The sequence below is a fragment of the Dermacentor silvarum genome, chromosome 10, assembly GCF_013339745.2.
Source record: "Dermacentor silvarum isolate Dsil-2018 chromosome 10, BIME_Dsil_1.4, whole genome shotgun sequence".
NCBI lineage: Eukaryota > Metazoa > Arthropoda > Arachnida > Ixodida > Ixodidae > Dermacentor > Dermacentor silvarum.
Window position 1 is genome coordinate 84269882 of NC_051163.1, and position 22504 is coordinate 84292385.

The 22504-nt window shown below is 45.5% G+C and overlaps 1 protein-coding gene across 1 annotated transcript in view; it reads right to left on the reverse strand.

Annotated features, from left to right (window-relative positions):
- Positions 1-22504, reverse strand: part of LOC119466231 (P protein) — a 39488-nt gene that overhangs the window by 13705 nt on the left and 3279 nt on the right. Inside the window, exons 2-9 of the mRNA XM_037726710.2 lie at positions 17093-17366; positions 12469-12550; positions 10524-10770; positions 9627-9786; positions 7855-7926; positions 6861-6983; positions 3311-3435; positions 2139-2277 (exon numbers count right to left, since the gene is read on the reverse strand). Coding sequence (XP_037582638.1) covers positions 2139-2277; positions 3311-3435; positions 6861-6983; positions 7855-7926; positions 9627-9786; positions 10524-10770; positions 12469-12550; positions 17093-17366 — 1222 coding nt within the window. The remainder of the gene's footprint in view (positions 1-2138; positions 2278-3310; positions 3436-6860; positions 6984-7854; positions 7927-9626; positions 9787-10523; positions 10771-12468; positions 12551-17092; positions 17367-22504) is intronic.

Consider the following 22504-nt stretch of genomic DNA (forward strand, 5'->3'; position numbering starts at 1 on the left):
TGTGGGGCACTTCAGAATAATTTAGACCAACTGGGGTGCTTTAACATGCACCCGAAGCTCACCACGATTAGAGTTAACGGTGACGTTGTGTTAAAATGCTTAAAGCATTTTACAAAGCGTTTTATAGGTGGTGCTGCCTTTGTCAACTTAATGCTCAAGCACATGAACTAGTCGTTAACAAGCACTGGTAGTATGTACCCTCTCGAGTGGCAACATGAGATCAAGCTTACAACAGTCAGGCAGTTCGACGTTGTGCACCATTCCCTGAACTTTTACCAGTGTAATTGGAAGCCTTCTCCGAGTGCAGCAATATTTTGCGCATGGGCAGGGTGGGGCATCTTGCAGTTTAAGTGGGCCAATTCCGGTGATAGGGCAGTTTAAAATTATGCACCGCTGGGTTGGGGCGCCTGGCTGTTAGTTTGCTGTCTGTATTATAATACAGTGTTTGTAATGAAAAATATAAGTATAAAGAATACACAATACAATCTACGTAACCATTCTTTCTGGAATTTTACGTGCGAAAACCAGTTCCGATTATGAGGCACGCCGTAGAGGAGGGCTCCAGATTAATTTTGACCACCAGGGGTTCTTTAACGTGCACGCAAGCACACGGGCGTTTTTGCATTTCGCCTCCATCGATATGCGGCCGCCGCGGCCGGGATTCGATCCCGCGATCTCGTGCTCAGCAGCACAACGCATTAGCTGGCTGAGCCACCACGGCGGGTACAATCTACGTAACCATTCGCTACGCAACATTTACGTTATGCGTGCACACAACCGCTTTCTCAAATCATGAATGAGCTTCGCGTTACATAGCGGTCCAACTACAGATGAGTCTGCTAAAAGCTTTATTCCGCTAGCCGGAACCGAACTGGAACACCAAAGCACACTAAACACAAACCAATCAGGATGTCTTTTAGTGCGATAGCAATTATATGGACACTTCAACCCGATTTCTGCCGTCGTCGTCGTCGCCGTGAGGTTCCCTATAGATAAAATCTTCGCCGCGCGCCGTATGCCCGAGCGGAAGCGCGCGGGGACCTGCGCTATCACGGAGAGCGAGCGCACTCAATCACCCACGCGCCAGCAAGGAAGCGGGAAGCCAGCGCCAGAGGGAGCGCGGGGGGCGCACTTCTACTCTGCCAACAACCGCGCTCGTCACTCGCCCGCACCGTCTCTTATCTCCACACAGCTCTGACCTTTATGCGCCGTGCATTCGCCGCTCAGTTTCCGTTGAGGCGATTCGCATGCGCCGCAGTTCCCACTGCGGCGTATGCGCTCGCTGCCAGCGTTTTGACAGTTGTTGTCTGCAGTCATTCAGTGTGATCTATTCATGTTTGTTTGTGCGCGCTCACACCACGTTTGTTCATTCAGTTAGTAATAGTCGGGCCACATTTTCCAACGCACGCTACACATGCAATGCTGCCCGGATCAGCAGTGCAGCACTACAGGTGTGTCCCTTCGCACGCGCTGCCCACGGGAAGCGCTTCTCATCAATACCACCGTTTCACACGCGCCTTCTCGTGGTCATCGAGTCTCTCTTCATGTCGGTCTACTTACGCCACAGCACACCTGCTTACTTAATCAGCCCATGTTTACTACAATTCATATTGCTACCAAAGCCGCTCACCTTACTTCGTATGACATTGCTGTGTTGCTATCGCATTCATTGCTTCGCCCTTAGGGCGAAACCGTGACATTTTTTCGGTTCGATAACCTGGGCCTATAGCCGAGTTCGTAGTTTGAGCACGCAAGCATTAGGTGTCTTAGAAAACTGAGTAAAGGCTAATCATATAGCCCAATACGGCGGTACCACTCAGGCGGAAATGAAATTGAGTTTCAGCGCGATTTCCTCACAAACATTTCTCGATCTCGCCACCTTCACGAGAAAAGTTGAATGATTATTCTCGTCTCCGTACGAGTATCTTTCGCATAGAATCCATGCTCCATCAAACGTTAGTTAACAGAAACAGATCTCGAAGGCCATGTTTTTGCCGGCTGCAAGTGCGATAATTCACACATTACGGCCACAATGCTTCAAATACCATCTTATGCGCGCTGTGCTTGCGCACTTCAGTATTCCACCTTGAAAAAAAATCTACTTTTAGAGATAAAATTGGTCGAAAGCGCGTACTAACCAGTGAGCGAACGCTGGCGTTCGATATGATGATCACGTTGGGAGGGTCACCCACTGGCGTGGCCGCGCCGCCGATATTGGAGAACACCACGAGGATGATGAGCACGTGCTTTGGATCCAGGTCCATCACTTCACACAGCCTGTGCGATTAAGTGTGATAAACGCAAGTTCGCGCGTTAAATTAGGCTAAGCGGAAACAGATTCTGGTGTAGTGGCAACGTGAAGAAATGTCGAGGCTGCGCTTACCATACGGTTACATACGTATTATTTCATGTACAGCAAAAGAACGTGAACGCTAGGGATCAATATTACAGGAAGCACTAATTGTCAAAATTGTTTGGTAGTGCTTACCTTAAACCTGCGACAGTCACATAGTGGAATCAGATATCTTGTAAGAATATCTTAGTTCATTATGCTATATCTTCTAAAACTAACTTCGTGCACTGTAACACTAGTATTTCACAAGTAGATACGTCTGTAAGCAGTTTGAACGTGAGTGAGCAAAAAATTGATTTCTTGGATTTTACGTGCTAAAACCACCTGATTAAGAGGCACGCCGTAGTAGGGAGCTCCGAACTAATGTTGACCACCTAGGATTCTTTAATCTTCACTCAGGCCGGGCACACGAGCACTTTTACGTTGCGCCCCTCTCGGAGTGTGGCCTCCGCTGCCGGGTGGAGCTCAGCAACACGAAGCCAAAACTATTGGGCTACTGCAGCGGGCTTGAGTGAGTTAGAAGAAAGTGAACTTGGCACCAAAAACTGCGAATTCTTGATCACCTGCCTCTAACGTTTTGAGTACCAAGTACTGAAAGTTCTACTGAACAATGTGTTTTGCAGTTCATAAGAAATAATACATCTTCCGTAGCCAGTTTATCCACTTTTAGAGCTTTCCTCTGCGAAATAAAGTGGGTGAAGATGGGTGCAGTGGTAGTCACCGACATTCGTATATGCAGCTGCAATACAATGCTTAATGAAAAGGAACAACTTTCTAATGACTCGATAGCAAAAGAAAGCTCCAAATGGAGCCCATACTGATCTCTGATCATCCACCCTGCGTGTTTAAGCACAACTGATTAACTACATAGATGTATTCGTTGCGTGTTTAGCCTGTATAAAGAGGTTTCACCCATGCTTTGCAAAACTGTTGCCGCACAACTGCCGCACTTCTCACTTGATGGTGACAGGTGTCATCAGCAGGATTGTGGTGACGTTGTCCAGGAATGCAGATATGACAGCGGTGAACGTGCAAAGCATCGTCACCATAGGCCAGATGCGACCATGAGCCAGTCGGTAGGCCTGGAAAGAAAACATTCGCGTGTGTACTCATGTTCAATTAAGTCTGCCAACGGTGCGTAACTTAAGTTGCATTGATTCGAGTATCATGTAATAACAATGTTAGAACAGGCTCGAGCACTGGTGGCGTCATTGCTTATGTTCAGCTGTGTACCTTCTTTAATAGGCATCAGAGCATCGATACACTGAGAAATTTATCACATGCAAGAAACAAGCTGAACAATATTAAGTGCTCTTTGCGGAAGTGGTCCCATAGAACAGCTCATTGTGTCTTATTTCTAAAGCGTTTGCAAAATGTTCTGAATGCACAAGCATTGTAAACGATAAGAACACTAGAGAAATACGAAGCAAATGGAAGGATAGGTGTCTCTGGGTAATCACTGTTCAGTGAAATGTAGAAACGGCAGATACAAGCGGGGGAGGGGGGTGGGTGCTTAGAGCGATAGTGAGAATTTTAGGTCAGATTTCGCCTAAGTATTACGTCAAACAAGGCATTCGAAATGGCAACATCAAAGGAGCTGATTCCCTCGACATGGACTCATTCCCACCACAGCAGTGACTGAGAGGTCGAGCGAGCAAGTGGGTAGCGAAGGGACCTGTCACAAATGGTCCCCTCGGTCGAAAACTGACTTACAGGTTAATCAATCGCGGCTCGATTTTTCAGTCGGGTGTCTGCAATCGCGCTGCTGGACCGTTCAGCAGTTAAGGAACAGGACGTCTGTATACGCTGTCGTTTATTTTACGTGTCGACGTCGGTGTCAGGTAGACTTCAACGTAACCAATTACTAGGAATTACTTCATTTTTTGACAGCATCGTGATTTGTCGATTACCTTTTGCCTGAATCAGTAACGTTAATTCTAATTTCATTAACTATTTCAGTAACCAATTACGTGTAACCATTATTACTGACGAGAATGCTGTGAAATGTAGAGTAGCGTCGAGGACTTCGACTTGTCGGCGACTACAGTAGAACACTTGTGTGGTCGTGACCAGCAGTAGCCTCGCCGATGTGCATGTTCGGACAGGCAAACCCGAGCACTCAGCATTATGGCGAATAGCTTTTTTTTTTTGCTGTTTCGCAAATTTTCGTAATTGGCGGCCGGGCTTTCTACGCCAATGGAAATGTGCCGATACAAAGGGCACATGACTGCGGGCAGCCGAGTTACGGCACTCGTTCGTCGTGAGACACAAAGCCCCAAGTTCATTAGCGCCATTCTTTGATGTGAGCCGCCACCTACTTCCCTCTGCGTTTCATTGTTGGCTAATCAAGTTCGTTGAGGTGCGACAAAACTGAGAAAATTCAAGTCGAATCGACAATGGAATATACAGAGGCGAGTGGCTGGATTTAACTTGTAAGAATATGCTCTACACTATTCGTCAATGTCAAGAAAAAAATAGGGCAAGGACTCCACCTTGTGGAATTGCCATAGTGCGTAGCATTCATTGTAACCATTACTTATGAAGCCTATACTCTACCGTTGACGTCAAGACTGCCGTATTTTAAGAGAAAGTTCCAAAGAATACCACTCACTATGATGATATCCCCAGTAATCTTGTGTTAACCAGCAATCTTGTGTTTCATAAAAAAAAAAGAAACGAGGCAAAAAACATTGTATCACTTTCTTCTCCCGTAGTTTGCCCGCCAACTTGCGCGCCTGGGACTCCCACAATCATCTTCGACTGTTCCTGGAACAATTTTGCTTCCCCATATTAACAGAAGGTTACGCCATCCTGTAGTGTTCGTACCAAATTCTGCATTCCGTGATGGTTTCGCGGTTGAGAGCGGCATGGCTGACAGCATATCTGAACACTGCTCGATTTATACCTTAAATTATGCCTTTTTCAATGCCATTCAATAGCTAAACAAGTATCGAATAGTTTCGAACCTTTGTTTGATAATTTACCCGTATGTGCGTCGACGTTTGTGTCGCTACAATGTATTGTCTTTGGTTGTGGTCGTCATTTCTTCACAAGTATAGAAAGCTTCAGCTAATCCGAAAATTTACTACCGTTTACGGAATACAATGTTACGTTAGCTATGACTGGCAGTAGCAAAGCTAGCAGCGACATCTTGTGATGCATCATGAAAATACAATGCGTTTGAAAAATTCGTGTTTCATGAGTGTGCCCGTCCAAGTAAAACTATAAAATGAATTTACGTACGTTAACGACCATTTCGCTGCCAAATATTCACACCAGCAGTAAGAAAGAATATGGCAAGTCACTGCATTATTAGCTAATAGCTTTGTGTGCACTGTGGTTAAACTCTGCATTGCAAAATGTCGCTAGCAGTGTTGTTGCTGTTGTGGACCTCTGGAGCAACCCGGTGTTCCTCAAACCTTTACGCACAAGCCAGATATGGCGCTGGGTGGCGACTACGCAGAAGTTCATTGCGTTCTCAAAAACTACGAATTGCAAACTGGTAATGCACGTAACAGAAGCAAGACTTCTTTCTTACCAATTATTGAAATTGGGTAGCCAAAATCTTCTCCGCAAGATTTTCGCGCGTTAGAACACAGCCCTTCCCTAAAGCGCATACGGCAACGAATTTTTAATGGCGCTGTTGATATTTTCACAAAAGAACCAGGAAAGATAACCAATAAAAATTTGAAGAGCGATGGTTAACGAAACTAAACGTGTCAGTGAGAACACATTGAAAGAGCCAGGCTGGCTCATTCTACTCACTGAATGCCCGATGCTAACATTTGCGAAAAGAGTAACGTAAAGGTATTCGATTACATTGTAGTAACTTTGTGGGGCCATTGTCATGAATTAAATTGCTTTACTTAAATTATTGTAGTCGCACGTAATCGCTAACGCGTACTAGTCTGGTGCGAGCAGACGTGAATGGCACCCATCGCGAAAATTTGGGTGTGGCAATGGATAGGTGGGGATCACCGGTAAGAGCGTCGGTCGCTGTGAGCCGCTCCTTGATCGCTAATCGTGGTTAGTCATGCACTCTGTTATACACCGGTGAAAATGTATCATTATAGTTGCTGGATAAAAGGTCGGAATAGTGTGGCGTTTGCAGTATAAGTCTTCTCTGTACTAATGTATTTCTTTTGGAAATGCTGAGTGAGCTTAAGGACTTCAGCAAATCGATCAAAGTTATCGTGAGCCGAATGACCGAGGAAGCAAAGCCACAAAAAGGCAGCCTGAACGCGAACTACTTTCACTGCCTTGTTTAGATGCAGGAACTGCTTCTTAGCCTAGGTGGTATTTGATAAAAGATAACTGCCACTAAAAGAACAAAAGGGAGAAGCTAATTAACACTTGCGTCACCTTCAATGCTTTTACCTTCTCATATGCCCTTTTAGAGCGAAATATATTGCTCATAAGATTTGTCTGCACGGTCAATGCAGACTATAGAATTTAAGTGGAAGGAATAATGAACGAGAAGAAATGAAGAAAGCAAGGCGCATCTCACCAGTACAGCAGCGTAATCGAAGAAGCCTGTTTCGCAGAGGACGCCGACCAAGATCATCATGCCAAAGAGGAGACACAGCGTCTCCACGTCCAGCCACGAGACCACTTGCGTCAGACTCGGCCGCTGCATACGACAGGGAGGGAGTTTTCGAGCTCCTCCACTATACGAGAGAGAGGTCACGATTTGCGCGCGGACTGGCCCTCGTGCCATATTAGCAGTTGTAAAACTACCACTTTTCCTGACCTGATGGACCAATGTTCATTGCAGTATATAAGAAAAGGCAAGGAGGTTAGCCAGGGTCGCGTTATTTTGGCTACCCTATACTTGGAGAAGGGTAAAGTGGAAAAAAAAAGATTAGATAGAGAAGGGGAATCGTTGCGACTACTAGCAAATCGCTCTTGTCTCACATCTGACAGTCAAACACTCGTCTAGTCTAGTCTTCAAGAAGCGCATGCGCGCTGCGCTGACCTTGTGCGTACTACATGTCTATGTTCAAGGTCCGAGGACCTTTGCTTCCGAGCACGGTCTCTCGTCTAACCGGCTGAAACATGTACGCAGAGCGTACAATTACGAATCTTACGTTGCACAAAGGTAAGTAATGTGCTCTACAGTCTGATCCCATCAGGAAGTGTGGCATGCGGCGCTGTTGGTCATTCCTAAGAGGAATGAAGAAGCCTTCCTAAATGTGCATACACCGTTTGTAATAGGGTGGCGCGTGCTTAGACATAGTAAAAGGCACAGGAGAACACTTAGGTGTCGAGGTCGTTACGTTAATTAAGTAACCTTCCAACAAACCCGTAACGACACCCTATGCGGCAAAGACATGCGTTTGAAGTATTGATAACCTTTAATTCATTACTACTATCGAGTGTTCCTTTTCATGCCGCAAGTGAGGGAAAGGTTAAGAAAGAAAAGGAAACGCAGGGAGGGAAATAGTCCTGCCCAGTTAGCAAGCTGCCAAAAATTAAAGTACAACGGGAAAGAAGATACATACCTCGCCTACCACGCAGAGTGAACCGACCGCCATTGTGGCCCCAATGAGCGCTGCCAGAGTCCGGTGGACCAACTGCCGAGATTTGAGCATGACAAAGCGAGTATAAAATACGTAGCGTTCAACTTTTCGCAGCCAAGCTTGTTCCGGCTGTGCGTAGAAGTTTATTGCCAAATAATTTATGCACAATTGATCGAAAGTATATCTACGTAAATATGTACTGCCTTGACAATTTGGCGTAACACTGAGAAATCCCGTGCGCGGAGATAATTCAGTGCATATATGATGGTTATATATTTACATGGCCTATGTGTAAGTTAGCAGTCCTAACTTACACATAGGCCACGTTTGCGAGCAAAAGTTCGTGAAAAAAGGTAAAGAGCGGTGGTGGCCTACAGACATTTTATATTACCTTGATATATCTACAGCTCTACCCCAATAATTTGAGGGGCCTTGGAGAGAACTTTGTTGAGACCCACAAAAATTTCAAAGGCTGGGAAAGGGTGTTACCATGCGAGGGTTGGGGGCGGGGACATCTACGCATGATTTCATGACATTCAGACGTAAAAATTGAACGTATAATGACATCCTGCCTGTGTACGTCTCTTACGTGACACTGAGACGCTTACGGTACAAGAACTCTGAAAAGAATGACTGCTTTACGGCTTTACGCTTGCATGTGTTTCCAGTTGCTTCAAAGCATACATTTTACTCGCGTCAATCGAAGGGTCATCCTTAAATTGGGTCCGCTTTCGAGGGCAGAGGTCAATTGGAATGGAAATCTTGTTAGTATCTCGTTTTTTTGTTTTTTTTTTTACGCGGACACTGACTACCAAGACGCACTACGGACATCACAAGGAGCGCAAACGAAGGCTGGTTCGACTTTTTGCGTTCTCTAACCAGGCAAGTAACAGTGCAACTGTTACATTGAATAGGGGTGTGCTTATAGTTTTTAAGACCGAATTCAAAGTGAGTCGAACTGTGCGAAAACCAAATCCGATGGAACATTTTTCGACAGGTTCGCGGGTAAGATACAGTGCTCAGAGATTCAAACGCTGAACTCGAAGCGCATGGCTGCTGAAGATTTCTGAGACCAGTGGGCTGCGGTGACACCGAGCTGATGCGCTTGTGGTACACGATGAAAGCAAGATCCCTTGTGACGCATTGTGATGGCATTTGTTGTGGTGCTGCCGACTCCCTGAGTGATACATGTTTCATACCCTGTATTCAATCGGGAGCGGATGACGGTTAACGCAATTCTGCTTAAATTTTATGTTTAGCCGGGTGCCGTCGACGACGCGACGTAAAACATTTGAAAACGTATTCAAACGATTTTAGAATAGAAACTATTCGGTTGAGCGACCTAATCAAATGCGACAATCGATTCGTTATCGAACGTTTCGCGCATTGTCACACCCCGAAATTATCGAACAATCGGGAGAAGAAAACGCAATCGTGCATGCGAAATTAAAGCAAGAACAGGGTAGCTGTAACCAGACACTATTTTATGAAGTGCAGGGGAGAACGCAGGTCTCTGTACAACGGAAGTTTAGAGACAGGACAGATATGAAGTAAGAGGTCCTCTGATCTTTCAATAGGCTGCACATCCAGCATTCATGTGCCAGGCGCAGTGCCGGTGAAGCCGTTGACTGCTTTTACAGTCACCCCAGAAGACGGTAGTCTGTTTCACTCATCCATCCTCCCGAAACCACTATATATGTGCCGTTTACGGTAGGTAGGAAAAGTTAATAAACGTTTGAGCAGAAAGAGCTTACCTCGAACACGATGAGTAAGTACAGCACTGTCAGCACCGAAGCCGCCAGGAGAACGCTCAAACCGAACTCCACCTCTGAAGGCTCCACGAGGCTCTCAAGGGGGTAGGAAACTTCGGACGGGCTACCATGAACCTCGATCAGGAGATCAGGACTCGTTCCACTGGGAAAATTCAGTTATGTCAGTGCACACACGGTATTCAAACGCCTTCAAACTAGTTCAGAAGCGAGTGGCTAGGCATATTCATTCCTGTTGTTCACATCAGGATAATGTAACGGCTATCAAAGATGAATCGTCTTTGTCAACCCTATGTTGCCGATTCAGCATTTTCGCCCTAGGCATAGAATACGTGACAAGGGCGTCTACCAAATAGACTACATTGGTTTGCTACGCTACACAGGGGTAAAGAAAATTTACATTCACTTAAGTATTCTTAGGCGATTCCAATGCGAAAGCATAACGACTTCTTCAATTGGTTACGTTCATGATACGTGACGTCGTATATTGCCATGGGTCCTTCACAACTCTACCTCAACCCGCCTTGTTCTAATTTGTATCAACCTCAATTCACTTCACTTCACCTTCATTCAGTTTACTCCGATTTAAGTCATCTTACTCTAACTTGTTCTAATTTTGTATTACGACTGACGTCATACAAGACGCTGATGACGTCACTGATGATAAATTTAAGTACCACTCGTTGCCTACCATGCCAGGTTTGCTGCCTCATGGGACATATATTGCTTTTGCACAGAAAACAAGGAATACGATCAAACTTACTGTAACATTAATAAGAATTCTGTTCAGTAGGAAGAGTTTTTAAAGCATCGCTTCACTGCATACCATTCAGACGCGCAATGCACCAATATACCAAAGACATTCGACACTTGTCTACTCACTGATATTGTCTCACGGTAAACTGGTCTTTCACGACGAAGCTGGTCTCGGGGATGGCATCCGCAGTCGCCACCGTTGGAATGCGAATAATCTGCGAGAGTCTCGACAGCGAACCCTTGGAAGTGCTGTTGCCGTCGGTCACCAGCGTGACGGTTGTGAAGACGTGAGTGACGTTGGCGAGGGAACGATGCAGGAAGGGGCCTCTCAAAGCGAACATAACGGGCGAGCGCCAGTCGTCCAGATGAATTCCTGTTGCAGACCAGCGAGTGATGGGATCCTAGTCAAAGAAACCTTCCGTGCGTTTTTCTGGGACCCACACGAACTCAAGGCGGGCTAAATTTACGTTCTAGAGAGCGTTATGGGACTTCTGGTTTGATTTGTGTATTTTATTTAGGTGAGCTGGCTTCATGTTCTAATGTTATGGGACCTGTTTTGTGAGCTGCCTTTCCTACATTGATACCTGATGGCTATCTTCAAATGCTTTTTATGTGATTTCGGTTGGGGAGCCATTTTAGTGCATTTACGTCACCTCAACGACTTTCGTTCTCATTAGCTTTCCGCTGTTCAGGGCAGCGTTGTTATCTGTTATTTAGTATATGTTTGTTGTATGTGAAAGTAAGTATCCGGCCCCGCCTGAAGGCACTATCAACTCCTAAATATGGATTTAAAACACATCGACGTCCAAGGCGATGCAAGACAAAGGACTTTTAAGCGGCTCCACTATCGTAATGAAGCATTCTGTCTTTATCAATGAAAAAGCACGAATAGTGTAAATGCCGATTAGTGCCCAGAGCTTCCTACAAAATTTACTAGAGGGGGAACTCAGACGTTAGTGTCTATGGCATGCTAGAAGTGATGCTACTCTGCGTGGAAATGACAGACGGTTCATGAAATTGCCTAAAGCTCGCCCTCATGACTTCGAGCGGCTTTACATCATTGCAAACTGGTGAATATCAACGAAGTATTGCGTTCTAAATGAAACATTTCGCAATGAATATGCATGTACGCAGATACTGATTGCTTGCCGTGCATACAGAAGTATGATCACTTGGAACTTTAGAAAGCAAGAAATAACGCTGCAAGAATGTCTGAAGCCGCTAGCAGGGATATTATGAATATTGATATGATACTCATGGTACCGCTAATGGCCAAATTATTGTAACCCAAAATTATTGCTAGTAATATTTGCTACACTGGTTGCAGGCTTCTGACGTCCTCACATCTTTTCGTGAAATACATTTTGTCAGACAATTCGAAAATCAATCTCGAAACTGACGTAATCCTAAGAATTTGTTCCAAGTTGATACTCCTCGCTAACTTAAAGGATACAATTCGTAAATTTAAATATGGGCGGTAAAGTAATTCCTTAAAAAGCTTTTGAGTGTAATTAGGTTAATTATTCAATTAAGCGTTTTGATTTCTTGTAGAAGTAATGGGCTCCTCATGGAGTAATTCAGCGTTAGGGTTAGAATTGTTTTATTGCCTCAGGCAGTTGTGAAAAATATGGTGCAGCGGAAAGAAAGGCACCTGGTATTATCCTTTGTGCTGAGTAGCCTTAGGCGTCAGAGCCTTCATTCAACTTCACCATCGCAAGTAACCCGGTATTGCAACTTGTACGACCAAAGCTGCCGCTTTGGGGATTCGTGCGACCGGACAAATGCACTGGCTGCCCACCATAAAGCAATACACCTTATTCGACTAAAATTTCAAAGTATATAGGCAGAAACTTGTAATTTTCTGTAATAGACATTGACTCTAAACTAAGTGCTAGCAAGTCCTCCGTGCATGCCCGGCTGATTTCTGTGGTTGACAGCAAGCTTACGTATGTTGAGCTCACACCTCGAATATGCAGGCCTTGCACCAAGTAACCATAGGAGCGACGAGCTCCTAGGCGTAGGGAATCAGAGGGAGAGAAGGGAAATTCACGAGTACTGGCCAAAAGGATACGGTGTGATCCATCGCCACTGCTGACGTTGAATTTGTAGGTCTTGCTGTGTTCGCCTGCTTCGGGAAATATGCCCATCAGGACCTGCAAAGTAGACGCCGTTTAAATGCCGATTCTGTTTCGCCCACCAAATATAGCTCAGTAACCATCACCCTATCTCAATTCAAGATTGCTTGAGTATTTACATCCCATCACGCACTGAAGCTGCCGCATTTGACAAATGGCTATGAATGCACCTGTCGGTTGAACTATGGGCAACTTTAGCCTCAAAATTTGTTGCTCAATTCTTTCCGCATTAGTTCCGCATTAGTACATCAGTGCTGAGGAAAGTACTGCACTTGTGCTTGGCTATAGAAGATGCAAAAGTGTGCCGCAGACATTGTATAGGCTTATTGCCATAACATGGTCTGCAACAATGGGTTGTGCAACGCTAACAGCGTCAATTGAGAAAAGTAACGTTTCAATCGGCCTCAGAACACATCTTGCCCTCACTTACGCCCAAGGCTGTTTCACCACGTCTTGTACATGGCCCAAACTTTTTACTGTTTCAATAGATGTTATCCTCTACGCTTGCCGACTGCAATGTAAGGCATTTTCTAACTTCTTTTACAGCGTAAGCAGTTATGGGCTCATTCCGATAGCCGTTTCGGGTCGCGATGATGCCGCCGCCACCCATAGCCGCTATCGCATGCGAAAAAAAGTACCCGCTCTCCGCCGGGATCGAAACCAGGCCACGCAAGCGCTTGCTTGGCTGGGCCGAACGGCGCTAGCCATCGGCGATGGAACGCGTCGGCTTGCACGCGCGACGGCGTCCCAAGCGCGTTCCTGACGCATTTACTCAAATGACTAGGTAGTACTGTCGAAACGCTCGTCTAGCTTACGCTTTGACTGTACTGCGTGTGCCGCGCAAGCCTGGCATTTTTTGTTTCGCATAATGAATGACTTGCGAAACTCGTCGTGCACCTAAATAATCGAGCCTAACTAATATGCGTAGCACCGCACCTCGTGCGGAGACTATGCGGATCATCTGGCACTGTAAGCAGTAACTGGAAAATCGCGTATCGCTCATCCAGCGCGTTGTAACTATGCATGATTAACTAACATGTACTCAGCGTGCCGCGCGCCATGCCAGTATACTAACCACTCATGCTTTGGAATAATCGAAGGTAATGTTTGCGTGGTTTTTCTAGGCTAGCTGGGAAATATTCCAAGCGTATAAATGGCTGCACCTCTATTAGCCCCGAGAACGACCTACAGGGGCACTGCGAGCGCCGCTCGCGTGACGTCAGGGTATGGATACGCACCTGTCGTCTGCTGCCGTTCGGGCGCTGTCCAGGCGCCTTCTCCAGTGTTTCCGTTTGTTCGCTGTCGTTCCCTATGATTGTATACTTATGACCGTCATCTCAAATATATTTTTACTACGTCTTTATTCGCGCAACCTTATTCAAAGAGCTTATTTCCTAGACGACAATTTAATTATCTAGGGCAACGCTTCAGTGCCAGCCGAAGGAGCTTAGACCAGCCCATTGCGTGGTTTTCCAAGCGCGGATCTAGACTTTGTAGATTGAGGGACTAATAAAAAATCATAAATAGCACGTGACTAATAAAAGCATAAGCGCATAAACATAGCACATAAGTATCCAGTTAGGATGCCATACTTGCAGTGGTGAAACGAGCATGTCACAATGTCAGCTACATATTACTGCTACATTTACCTCGATTTTAACCCATTAAAACATGTTTGCTTATGACGAGTAGCCCATGGTATAATATGTAATTTTTCATTTCTTCCCAGAAACGCTCGGCAGTAACACGAGGACCTGACACTGCAGTTTAGATTCAACCAGCACCACTTGTTCCTTTAACGGCTTCTCAAAATTAGGCTGTTCTTCACCGGTTAATATTCAAGTGGTGGTAATTTGAAGTAAAGCTAATTGAGGCTTACAGCTATTTGCAGAATACGCAAAGGAATGTATCAATATTTATTCACTGTTCCGTGCTGCACGTTCAACTCACTTGTGCTATTTACTTCTGCTTGTTTCTTGAGGAACAGACATCACGAATATGTTTGACAAACTGACACAGGCTGCTCGGCCCAATTTCTTTAGTAAAATATGCCTTTTGGACCGTTTGGCTGCAGCTAGAAAGAAGCCGAAGCTTCATTCATTAGCAGTATGAGGCTTATTGAAGATATTCTCCTGTGGAGGTCAAAAATCAAGTGAAATAATTTAAGGCTTGTGGTGTCTTCTCTATGAGGCGCGCATGCGAGGTTCTCTTTTATGTACTCACGAAGTGAATAGTTCTCAGTTTGGGGGTGTAGTTAAACAACGCAGGATCGAGACATGGTGAGGCAGAAGGCGTTTGAATTTTCCTCTCCAGCACAGTCTAGGCTGTGCAGTATAGCCTCGAGCATACCTTAGACATTGCAATTGGCGCTTAAAGAACTGCTTCATGGTTTCAATTCGAAGTTGTAGTGAACTGGTGGGTTTCCCGAATAATGCGTGCCTCGCTATAACCACAGTCGGTAGATTTAGTTGCGTAAGAGCTGTGCACCATGATGTCGATAAAGGCAACTGAGGGTCACTATGAAACATTTTATCGCGTGCAATTGATAGGCTCTCGATCTTAACCACGAAACTCTTCTTTCTGGTGATTGCTGTTATGGTATTCGTGAAGTATATACATACTATACGTGACGCGCCGTCGTGTTTACCGTCATGAGCAATGTGGTTTCTGAGTGCCTGTTTCAGAGAACGGTGAAAGTATTAGCAAGATTTTTCATCAAAAATGCGCGCCTAACTCTTCCTTTTACTCATATAAAGTAGCCATATTCGACTAGAACAACTCACCATAGTAATAAGAATCTTCATAAAAGATTCGCTGTGCAGTTTCCTTCTAACACGCATTGATATTATTGACATCAAATACCAATACCAAGACTTTTCTTCCTTGTAAAAAGCAATGTCTCTCATAGCTAAGCACTACGGTAATGTTAAGTGTTTTGCGGAGCATCCTACACAACTTCGTGTGTTGAAATTGCAGACACTCTTTATGCACAGTTTATGGACAGACACTGCGCATATACGCATTGCAAAACCAGTCGACCCCTTCAATGCTACATAGCTTGCGATATCCACACCGCAAATTTTCACGACTCGCGGTTCTGAAGAAGAAATTGCCGTTCAGGCATGACAGTAAAAAGAAGCCGGCATATCCTTCAATAAGTACGGCTCGAGCCACCACTACCCAACCCCGTCAGCTAGCGCCGTTCGGCCCAGCCAAGCGGCCAACAATGCAACTACGGCCGTCACGTTCGCTCCCATAGCAGCGCGCCCGACGCGGCAGGCTGCGCCTTGTTTTTTTATCCAGCGGCGTGCCCCAACCATGCACGAAGGGAACGAGCGCCCGCAGCAGCCGAGCAAGCGCAGTCCTGGCCGTGACGTCACTCGTAGAGGGCGTCACTCCAACTTCTCGCCGCTAATAGAAAGGCTCTGCTGCAAAAAGTTCAGTTCTCCAACTTGCCAGCACACAGTTACCGCATGAGTATTTGTTGCAGATGATACGTGCGTGTCAACTAGAGCCTCGGTCAATGCACCCGGTTTGACATTCAGAAATAAGCTATCCACTGTAATTGTGTCACTGTATCAGTCACTGGGATACATGCGCCATTGCTTCCAATACTTTGCTTGACCGTAGTTAAGTGTGCAAGTTTGATTACTATAAACGCTTTGTGACGACCCTTAATATGCTTCCTTTCTGGCAGTTTGCGCTCGGTTCTTTGACAGCTATACCACCTGCGTCCCTGAGCCACGGCGTTCCCGACAGGAAAGTAGCAGTCACAGGACGTTAACTAAAGGAAAAGAACACAAGGCTTGTGAAATTTACATGGGAGAAATTTAAATCTGAAAGGTGTAAAAATTTTAAGAGATGGATTGACTGTACAACACATGTCGATTTTTATTACCTTTATTATAAATGTTCAATTTATAATGACTTTCAAAATGCCATCGGTAATCTTTTCTGTACGCGATCGCACGTGCAAAGTAACCTTTTTCATATTTAAGCCGACGTCTTCCATTCCACGAAAAACATTGCACTGGAATTACTTTTCACGAGATGTGAATGACCTGCGCTGTGACTGGTCCTGACGAATTATATACATTTTTGCACAACACCTGTCAATCAACCTTTTTCTTTCACACAATTTTCTGCAGTGCAGATATCGTTTGGATTGTAAATGTTGACGTTTTTTAATATTGACCTTGTTCTTGGGCAAGTATGTTTTTGTTAGGATTCTCGCCCTTGATCCGTGAACACCGCCTGTGTTCGGTAATTTTATCCCATAGATTTCATACCCTGTCTCTTTTGCATTCATTTTATCTGTATGTGGTTTGCTCGTGTCGTTTTAAACTATGTTGTAAGCTGTGCTATACTTACTATTCTCGCGCTCTCTCTCACACACATACACACCAATCGGCTATGAAGGATGCTTCGAAATTAATAAATTTATTGTAACTAATGCGCAAAGGGGATGAGGCCCAACAATAGTTACAAATAGATTTCTTCCGACTTCCCCAACTAGCAATATCTCGTGGAATATCAAACTCGCTCAGCCAATCATCTTACCACAGCAGCTAGCAGGGCGACCACGAGGAAGGACTTCTTCACCACGTGTCCCACTTGCTTGAGTCGCTCGCAACCACCGAAGCCGCACGAAGAACCTGCGGCACCTTTCTTCGACGGCGGGCAGAACGGGTCTAGTAGCTCGTCCTCGCTGAGACACGACGAAGGCGAACCGCTGGGAATGCGACGTCGCATCAATGACGGTGCACCACGGCTCAGCGGCGTCTTCTCGTCCGACGACGTGGAGCAGCCGCCATCCGGGCCTTCGGGGCTCGCGCTGCACGTTGACAGGCGGGAAGTTCTCACTTTGCCAACGGACCGTTGGTGACGTAGTAAGGAAGCTCTAACCCCAAACACAGACACCACCAACAACCGTTATCTTAAGGTGCGGCCACGATAGCCTTTCCTTCTTTAAAGAGATACCGTATTGACTCGTGTAAGGGCCGCACTTCTTCTGTACAATTTTGAACAGGTGGGGCTCGCACATGGGACCGAACCTTTTGGTCAAAATATTGGGCTCAGCCGGCCAGTGGTGCACATCCCGGATGTACCCTTGTATCACATAAACGCACAGCGCTCGCGATCTGGCGTACGGCAACGCCGTCTCGCCGTTACTTAACGACACACTCAGTAATTGGTCGTGGGAGGCGCGACTCTCCGAACTGGACTTGGGAAGCCAATCGGCGACCCTCGACCACGCCCTGCGCGCAGCAATAGCCAGTGGGATCCTGGAAGAGGGGCTTCACCCGCAGTAACCAACCACTATTTCAATAAAGTTGTTTCTCTTCCCCTCTCTCTCGTCATCTAGTAGCGGCACGCGGAAGTATGCAGTGTGCGAGAAATTCGCCGATGCCCGCGCGCGGCATCGCGGCACCGAACGCGATTGCTTCTCCGTTCGAAATTTTTTCCCCATATTTTGGACTGCCAAGTTAGAGGTGCGGCCCTTAAACGAGTCTCTACGATAATATAAAGAGATTGGTGCGCAAGTACGGCGCCGGTTATTCTAGGTCCTGACTATGTGGCCTACATAACGTACAGTTGAATCATTACAACAAAAAAGTATACAACATAGTCAGGATGAAGTTGCGTTATTACATACAAGTCAAAATAGAACGAATACACAGTCACTCTTAAAGAAATAATGCGAACAACAGCATCACATAACACTCAAGCAACGATGCTAACCACAATATCACACATCCACCTTGACAGTAAAAATAATGAATGCTCTGATAAACGAAAGTTTTCCCGCGCTTTAATAATGGCCAATACAGTCACCGACTTCGAAAAATTGTTTAATGCTATTAAGAATAAGCTTTACCTCAGGGGATCCCATGTAAATACATGGCAAAGGAGAAATAGTTTTTCTCGACAACCACTGCACCAAATTTGATTAGGTTTTGTTGCACTAAAAAAAGTAAAATCTAGTGACTGCTGGCAGGAAATTTTTATTTAGTTCGTCGATGTTTTATTAAAGAATGTTGCAAATCGCAAATTTTCACCAAGCTGAACTATCATGTTCACAAGTCTAACTCAGCAGTGAAAAACATTGTGACAATTCGGTAAATTGCATCTAATAGTGTATCTAAATCGTGTATCTATCTGTAGTGTATCTATCTGTAGTATCATACATGGCTCTCAAATACACCACTACTATGTGCGTAGGACTTTTGCAAAACCCTCGTTAACAATGCAACAAATTCACGCAAGATAAAGCCCTATTGTCCTCTTTGCATGCTCTAACGGATGCAGTTTAGATCATTGCGATTTCTGTTCTTGATGCAGAGTTAGATTTGTAAACTTGTATTTTTTTCAGAATTACCAATTTGTTAACATTTTCGAAAATTATATTTAGGCTCTACATCAAAATTCCCCTTCCAGCAGTCACTAGAAGTTAACATTGTGTCTGAAATGCAATAAATGTCATTCAAATCGGCCTGGTAGTTACCACCGAAAAGGGTGTGTTTTAGTAACATTTGAATAAGGCGGCATTCGAGTTGGGCCCGAGCTAAAGCTTACTCTTAAGGTGCACTTTTGTGCTGCTCTTGCTGGCCATTCATGTGCTTGAACGCTCCACTTGCTTTAGGCAATAATCGGTGCAAAGTGTCCAAAAACAAAGAAAATCAGGAAAAGATAATGCGACAGAAAGTGCTGAGGCAATTATCGCTTAACAGCCAGCCTATGCGAGGACACTTGCAATGAGCTGCGCGCGCACTGTCGACCATTTCGCCGATGGGCTCCGTCAAAAGGCGCTGATCGGCTCTCGGGTAGATACTCGCGCGATAAAAAAAAACACGTTGCAAGGATTCCTGGCAACTTTAAATCAAATTAGTCGATTTATCATGTCACAACTACGCAGCGCGTGATAAGCCACGCTGTAATCGAGGTCTCAGGGTTAATTTTGACGACGTGCGGTGTTTCGAGGTTAACAAAAAGACAATAGGTATTTGGGTGACTTGGCCTAAGTTCACGGCATGATTTTTGCAGCGGCAAGGAACGGAAACCAAGAAGCAAATTAAAAAGAGTGAAGCATTACTCCTTTTACTAGGCCATCGTTTTTTTTTCTGCACGTCAGGGTAGCGCGCTGCGAAAACCACACCGTGAACAAAAGGCATGGCACACAAGCATTTTGCTTTCCGCCTGTATCTGAATGCGGTTTACACGGCCGAGATTGAACACGTGACCTCGTAGTCGGCTGCGCGACGCCATAGCTTCTGAACCACCACGACGAGCGCTTCCTTACCAAGGTAAATACGTACCAGTTAACAGGCCCACAACAAGCACGTTCACGACCATTGGTGACACACAGAGCACGTTATCTAGTACAGTCAAGCAGAACTAAGAACCACAAGCGGGGTTGCTTCAGTTGCTGTGGTGCTTCCCTAGATTCGCAAATGATCATGTGTAGTTTGCAGCCTGGCAGCAGCAGCTGAGCTTTCAGTTTCGGCAGTGCTGTTGGTATGCAGGGTCATGATGGAAAGAGCCAGAATGGGCCGCACGCGATAATCTTTCTCGCAAGTAGAGAGAAAAGTGATTAGGCAAAGCTAGGGAGGTAAATATCTAAGCTAGGTTCGCGACCCTGTACAGGGGCAAGGGTTTAGCGAAAGATGAGAAAGAAAAATTTACGGAACGTAAAAGTATACCGGATGTTTCTGCGAGTATCGTCAGTAATTTTTAAAAATCATCTGTGGCAGATGACGCAATTCTAGTGCTCGAGCTGCTCTACTCGAAGAGGTTGACATTACTTGCACACTAAATCGAAGTGGTTAATCCATTAATTCACAAAAATTCACTAATTAGATTTCTAGCTAAGTACCTTAATTGTGTCACATATTGCAATTTACGAACTTTAGCTCGTGGGACTGCAAGGCATATTCACTTGAAAATAACTTGGGGGATGACATTTTCGAGATATGCACCATCAAATTGCTGCAAAAGTGCACTGTCGTTCCGCTGCTTTAACAAACCGCCGTTTCATGCATTGAAGCAGAAAAGTAATTGCACCACCCATGTATTTTATTGGAAAATTTGGGAATTATCTCAGAACTGGTGCCATCCTGAGAATTCGTTCCAATTGGATCTACCTTGCGGACTCCCAGGCTACAATTTATAAATTGCAATATGTACTGTAAAGTAATTAGTGAAAACATAATTAGTGAATCTTTGTTAATATTCAATTAATCATTTCGATTTCTCGCCCACATAATGTCCGCCTGTCAGGGCAATCCAGCTCAAAGATTATAATTGCACTATCTGTCAGATTATTTTTTTAAATGACTGAAAGTCTTCGCGTAAACACCCGGTATGTACAGAGCGGTCCAGTGTTAAAGGGAACACCGGAGCGCGTGGCGTCTGCTCGGCGCCACCGCCGGTCAGCGTCCGCAACGAGTGTCGCGCAGGCGCAGTGAGCGCTGTGGGCGGTGCTCTTTCGTCGTCTGCTACGGTCAGCTGCCGTGCATCGCATCGTCGCGAAGCAAGCAGCTCGCGTAATTGGTGTTTCAACGCAGCCACTTTCCTTCCAGCTGGAAGGAAAGGCACTGGATTTATGTAGAATCAGATAAATGCCCTTAACATCAGCAGCAATGACCGTGCCGTCTTTTGTTCGCCTTCTCGTTTCATAAAGATTTGCCGGCCTCAAAAAATGTTTACTGTGTGCGTCGATTTCCATGATTCAACCATAACTCGTGTGATAGCTCTTTATAAATTAACATACTCGTTAAAGGCGCTTGTGGATTCCTTGTGCAGCACATGCAGCGACTCGAATATGCAGTAGTACAAATGATACGGGCACTACACACGGATAAGTATTCTCTAATATAGCTGTGCCAATGAGACATCCGTAAAACATCATCACGTTTGTCTTGTAAGCTGAAACAACAAAAATACCTGCGTGTTAATATTTTGCCTCGTCTAATTCTCATTCAGTTTTGCAACGGCTGGCTAGCAGTGTGTGGCCATACACTCACCGGCCAACATTAAAAAGGCGTGGTCGGCTTGCTTCTCTACTATCCGAAGCGCGGCAGCAGGCGGTAGCAGACGACAAAAGTGCACCGCCCACAGGGCTCACTGCACCTACGCGAAACTTCTTGCAGCCACTGGCCGGTGGTGGCGCCGAGCATGACGCCACGCGCTCCCGTGTTCCTTTTAACAGCGGACCCCTCTGTACAGGTGCGAAAAAAATTGGAAACCTGGAGCTGCGGCTGAACTGCGTTCCTGTGCCTTCTAGCAGCCTGAGGAAAACAAATTGAACCACGTACCTCTACAGGCCGGCAATAACAACCTGATCACACCTCACAGTCGCTTTATCAATATGGCTGACAGCGTTGATGTTTCTGGACGTCACACGCGTTAGACACGCCTCCATGACAAGCGAGTGAGCTAGTCTAGCTATGATATCAGCGCCTTCACACTAGAGAGTTGTTGAGCCGTAGAAACTGGAAATGAGCAAGTTAAAAAGAAAAAAAATTAGGACGCTTAAGCTTCACCATTAAGAGTAGAACGCAACCGCGTTATCGGGACCCGCTCACATCGCATCGTTCGCATCCGGCAAGTAGGCTTCATTCACTGCATCACTGAACGTGGGAAAGCCAGCTTACAAACACCAAGCTTGCACCGATCCTCTTAAAGTCGGCTTCACTCTTAAACAGAAATGCATTGCTGGGAAGACGTTTTTCCAGGAGTTATATATGTGGTCTTATATGCACATTTATTATTACTTTATTGTGTGCTATTGCCCCGACGCGCGAGCGTATCCAAAGCGCATTAGCAGGCGAAGTCTTAACTTGACCTGCCGAGGATGCGAGCGCAATCAGGATATCATTCGCTGTATGTGCGAGTGAAAGGGCGCGAGGGGCGCGTCTTTCACGGGGAGTGAACGCACGGCGTAGAACAAACGCGCGTTCCGCGCCGTGCTCG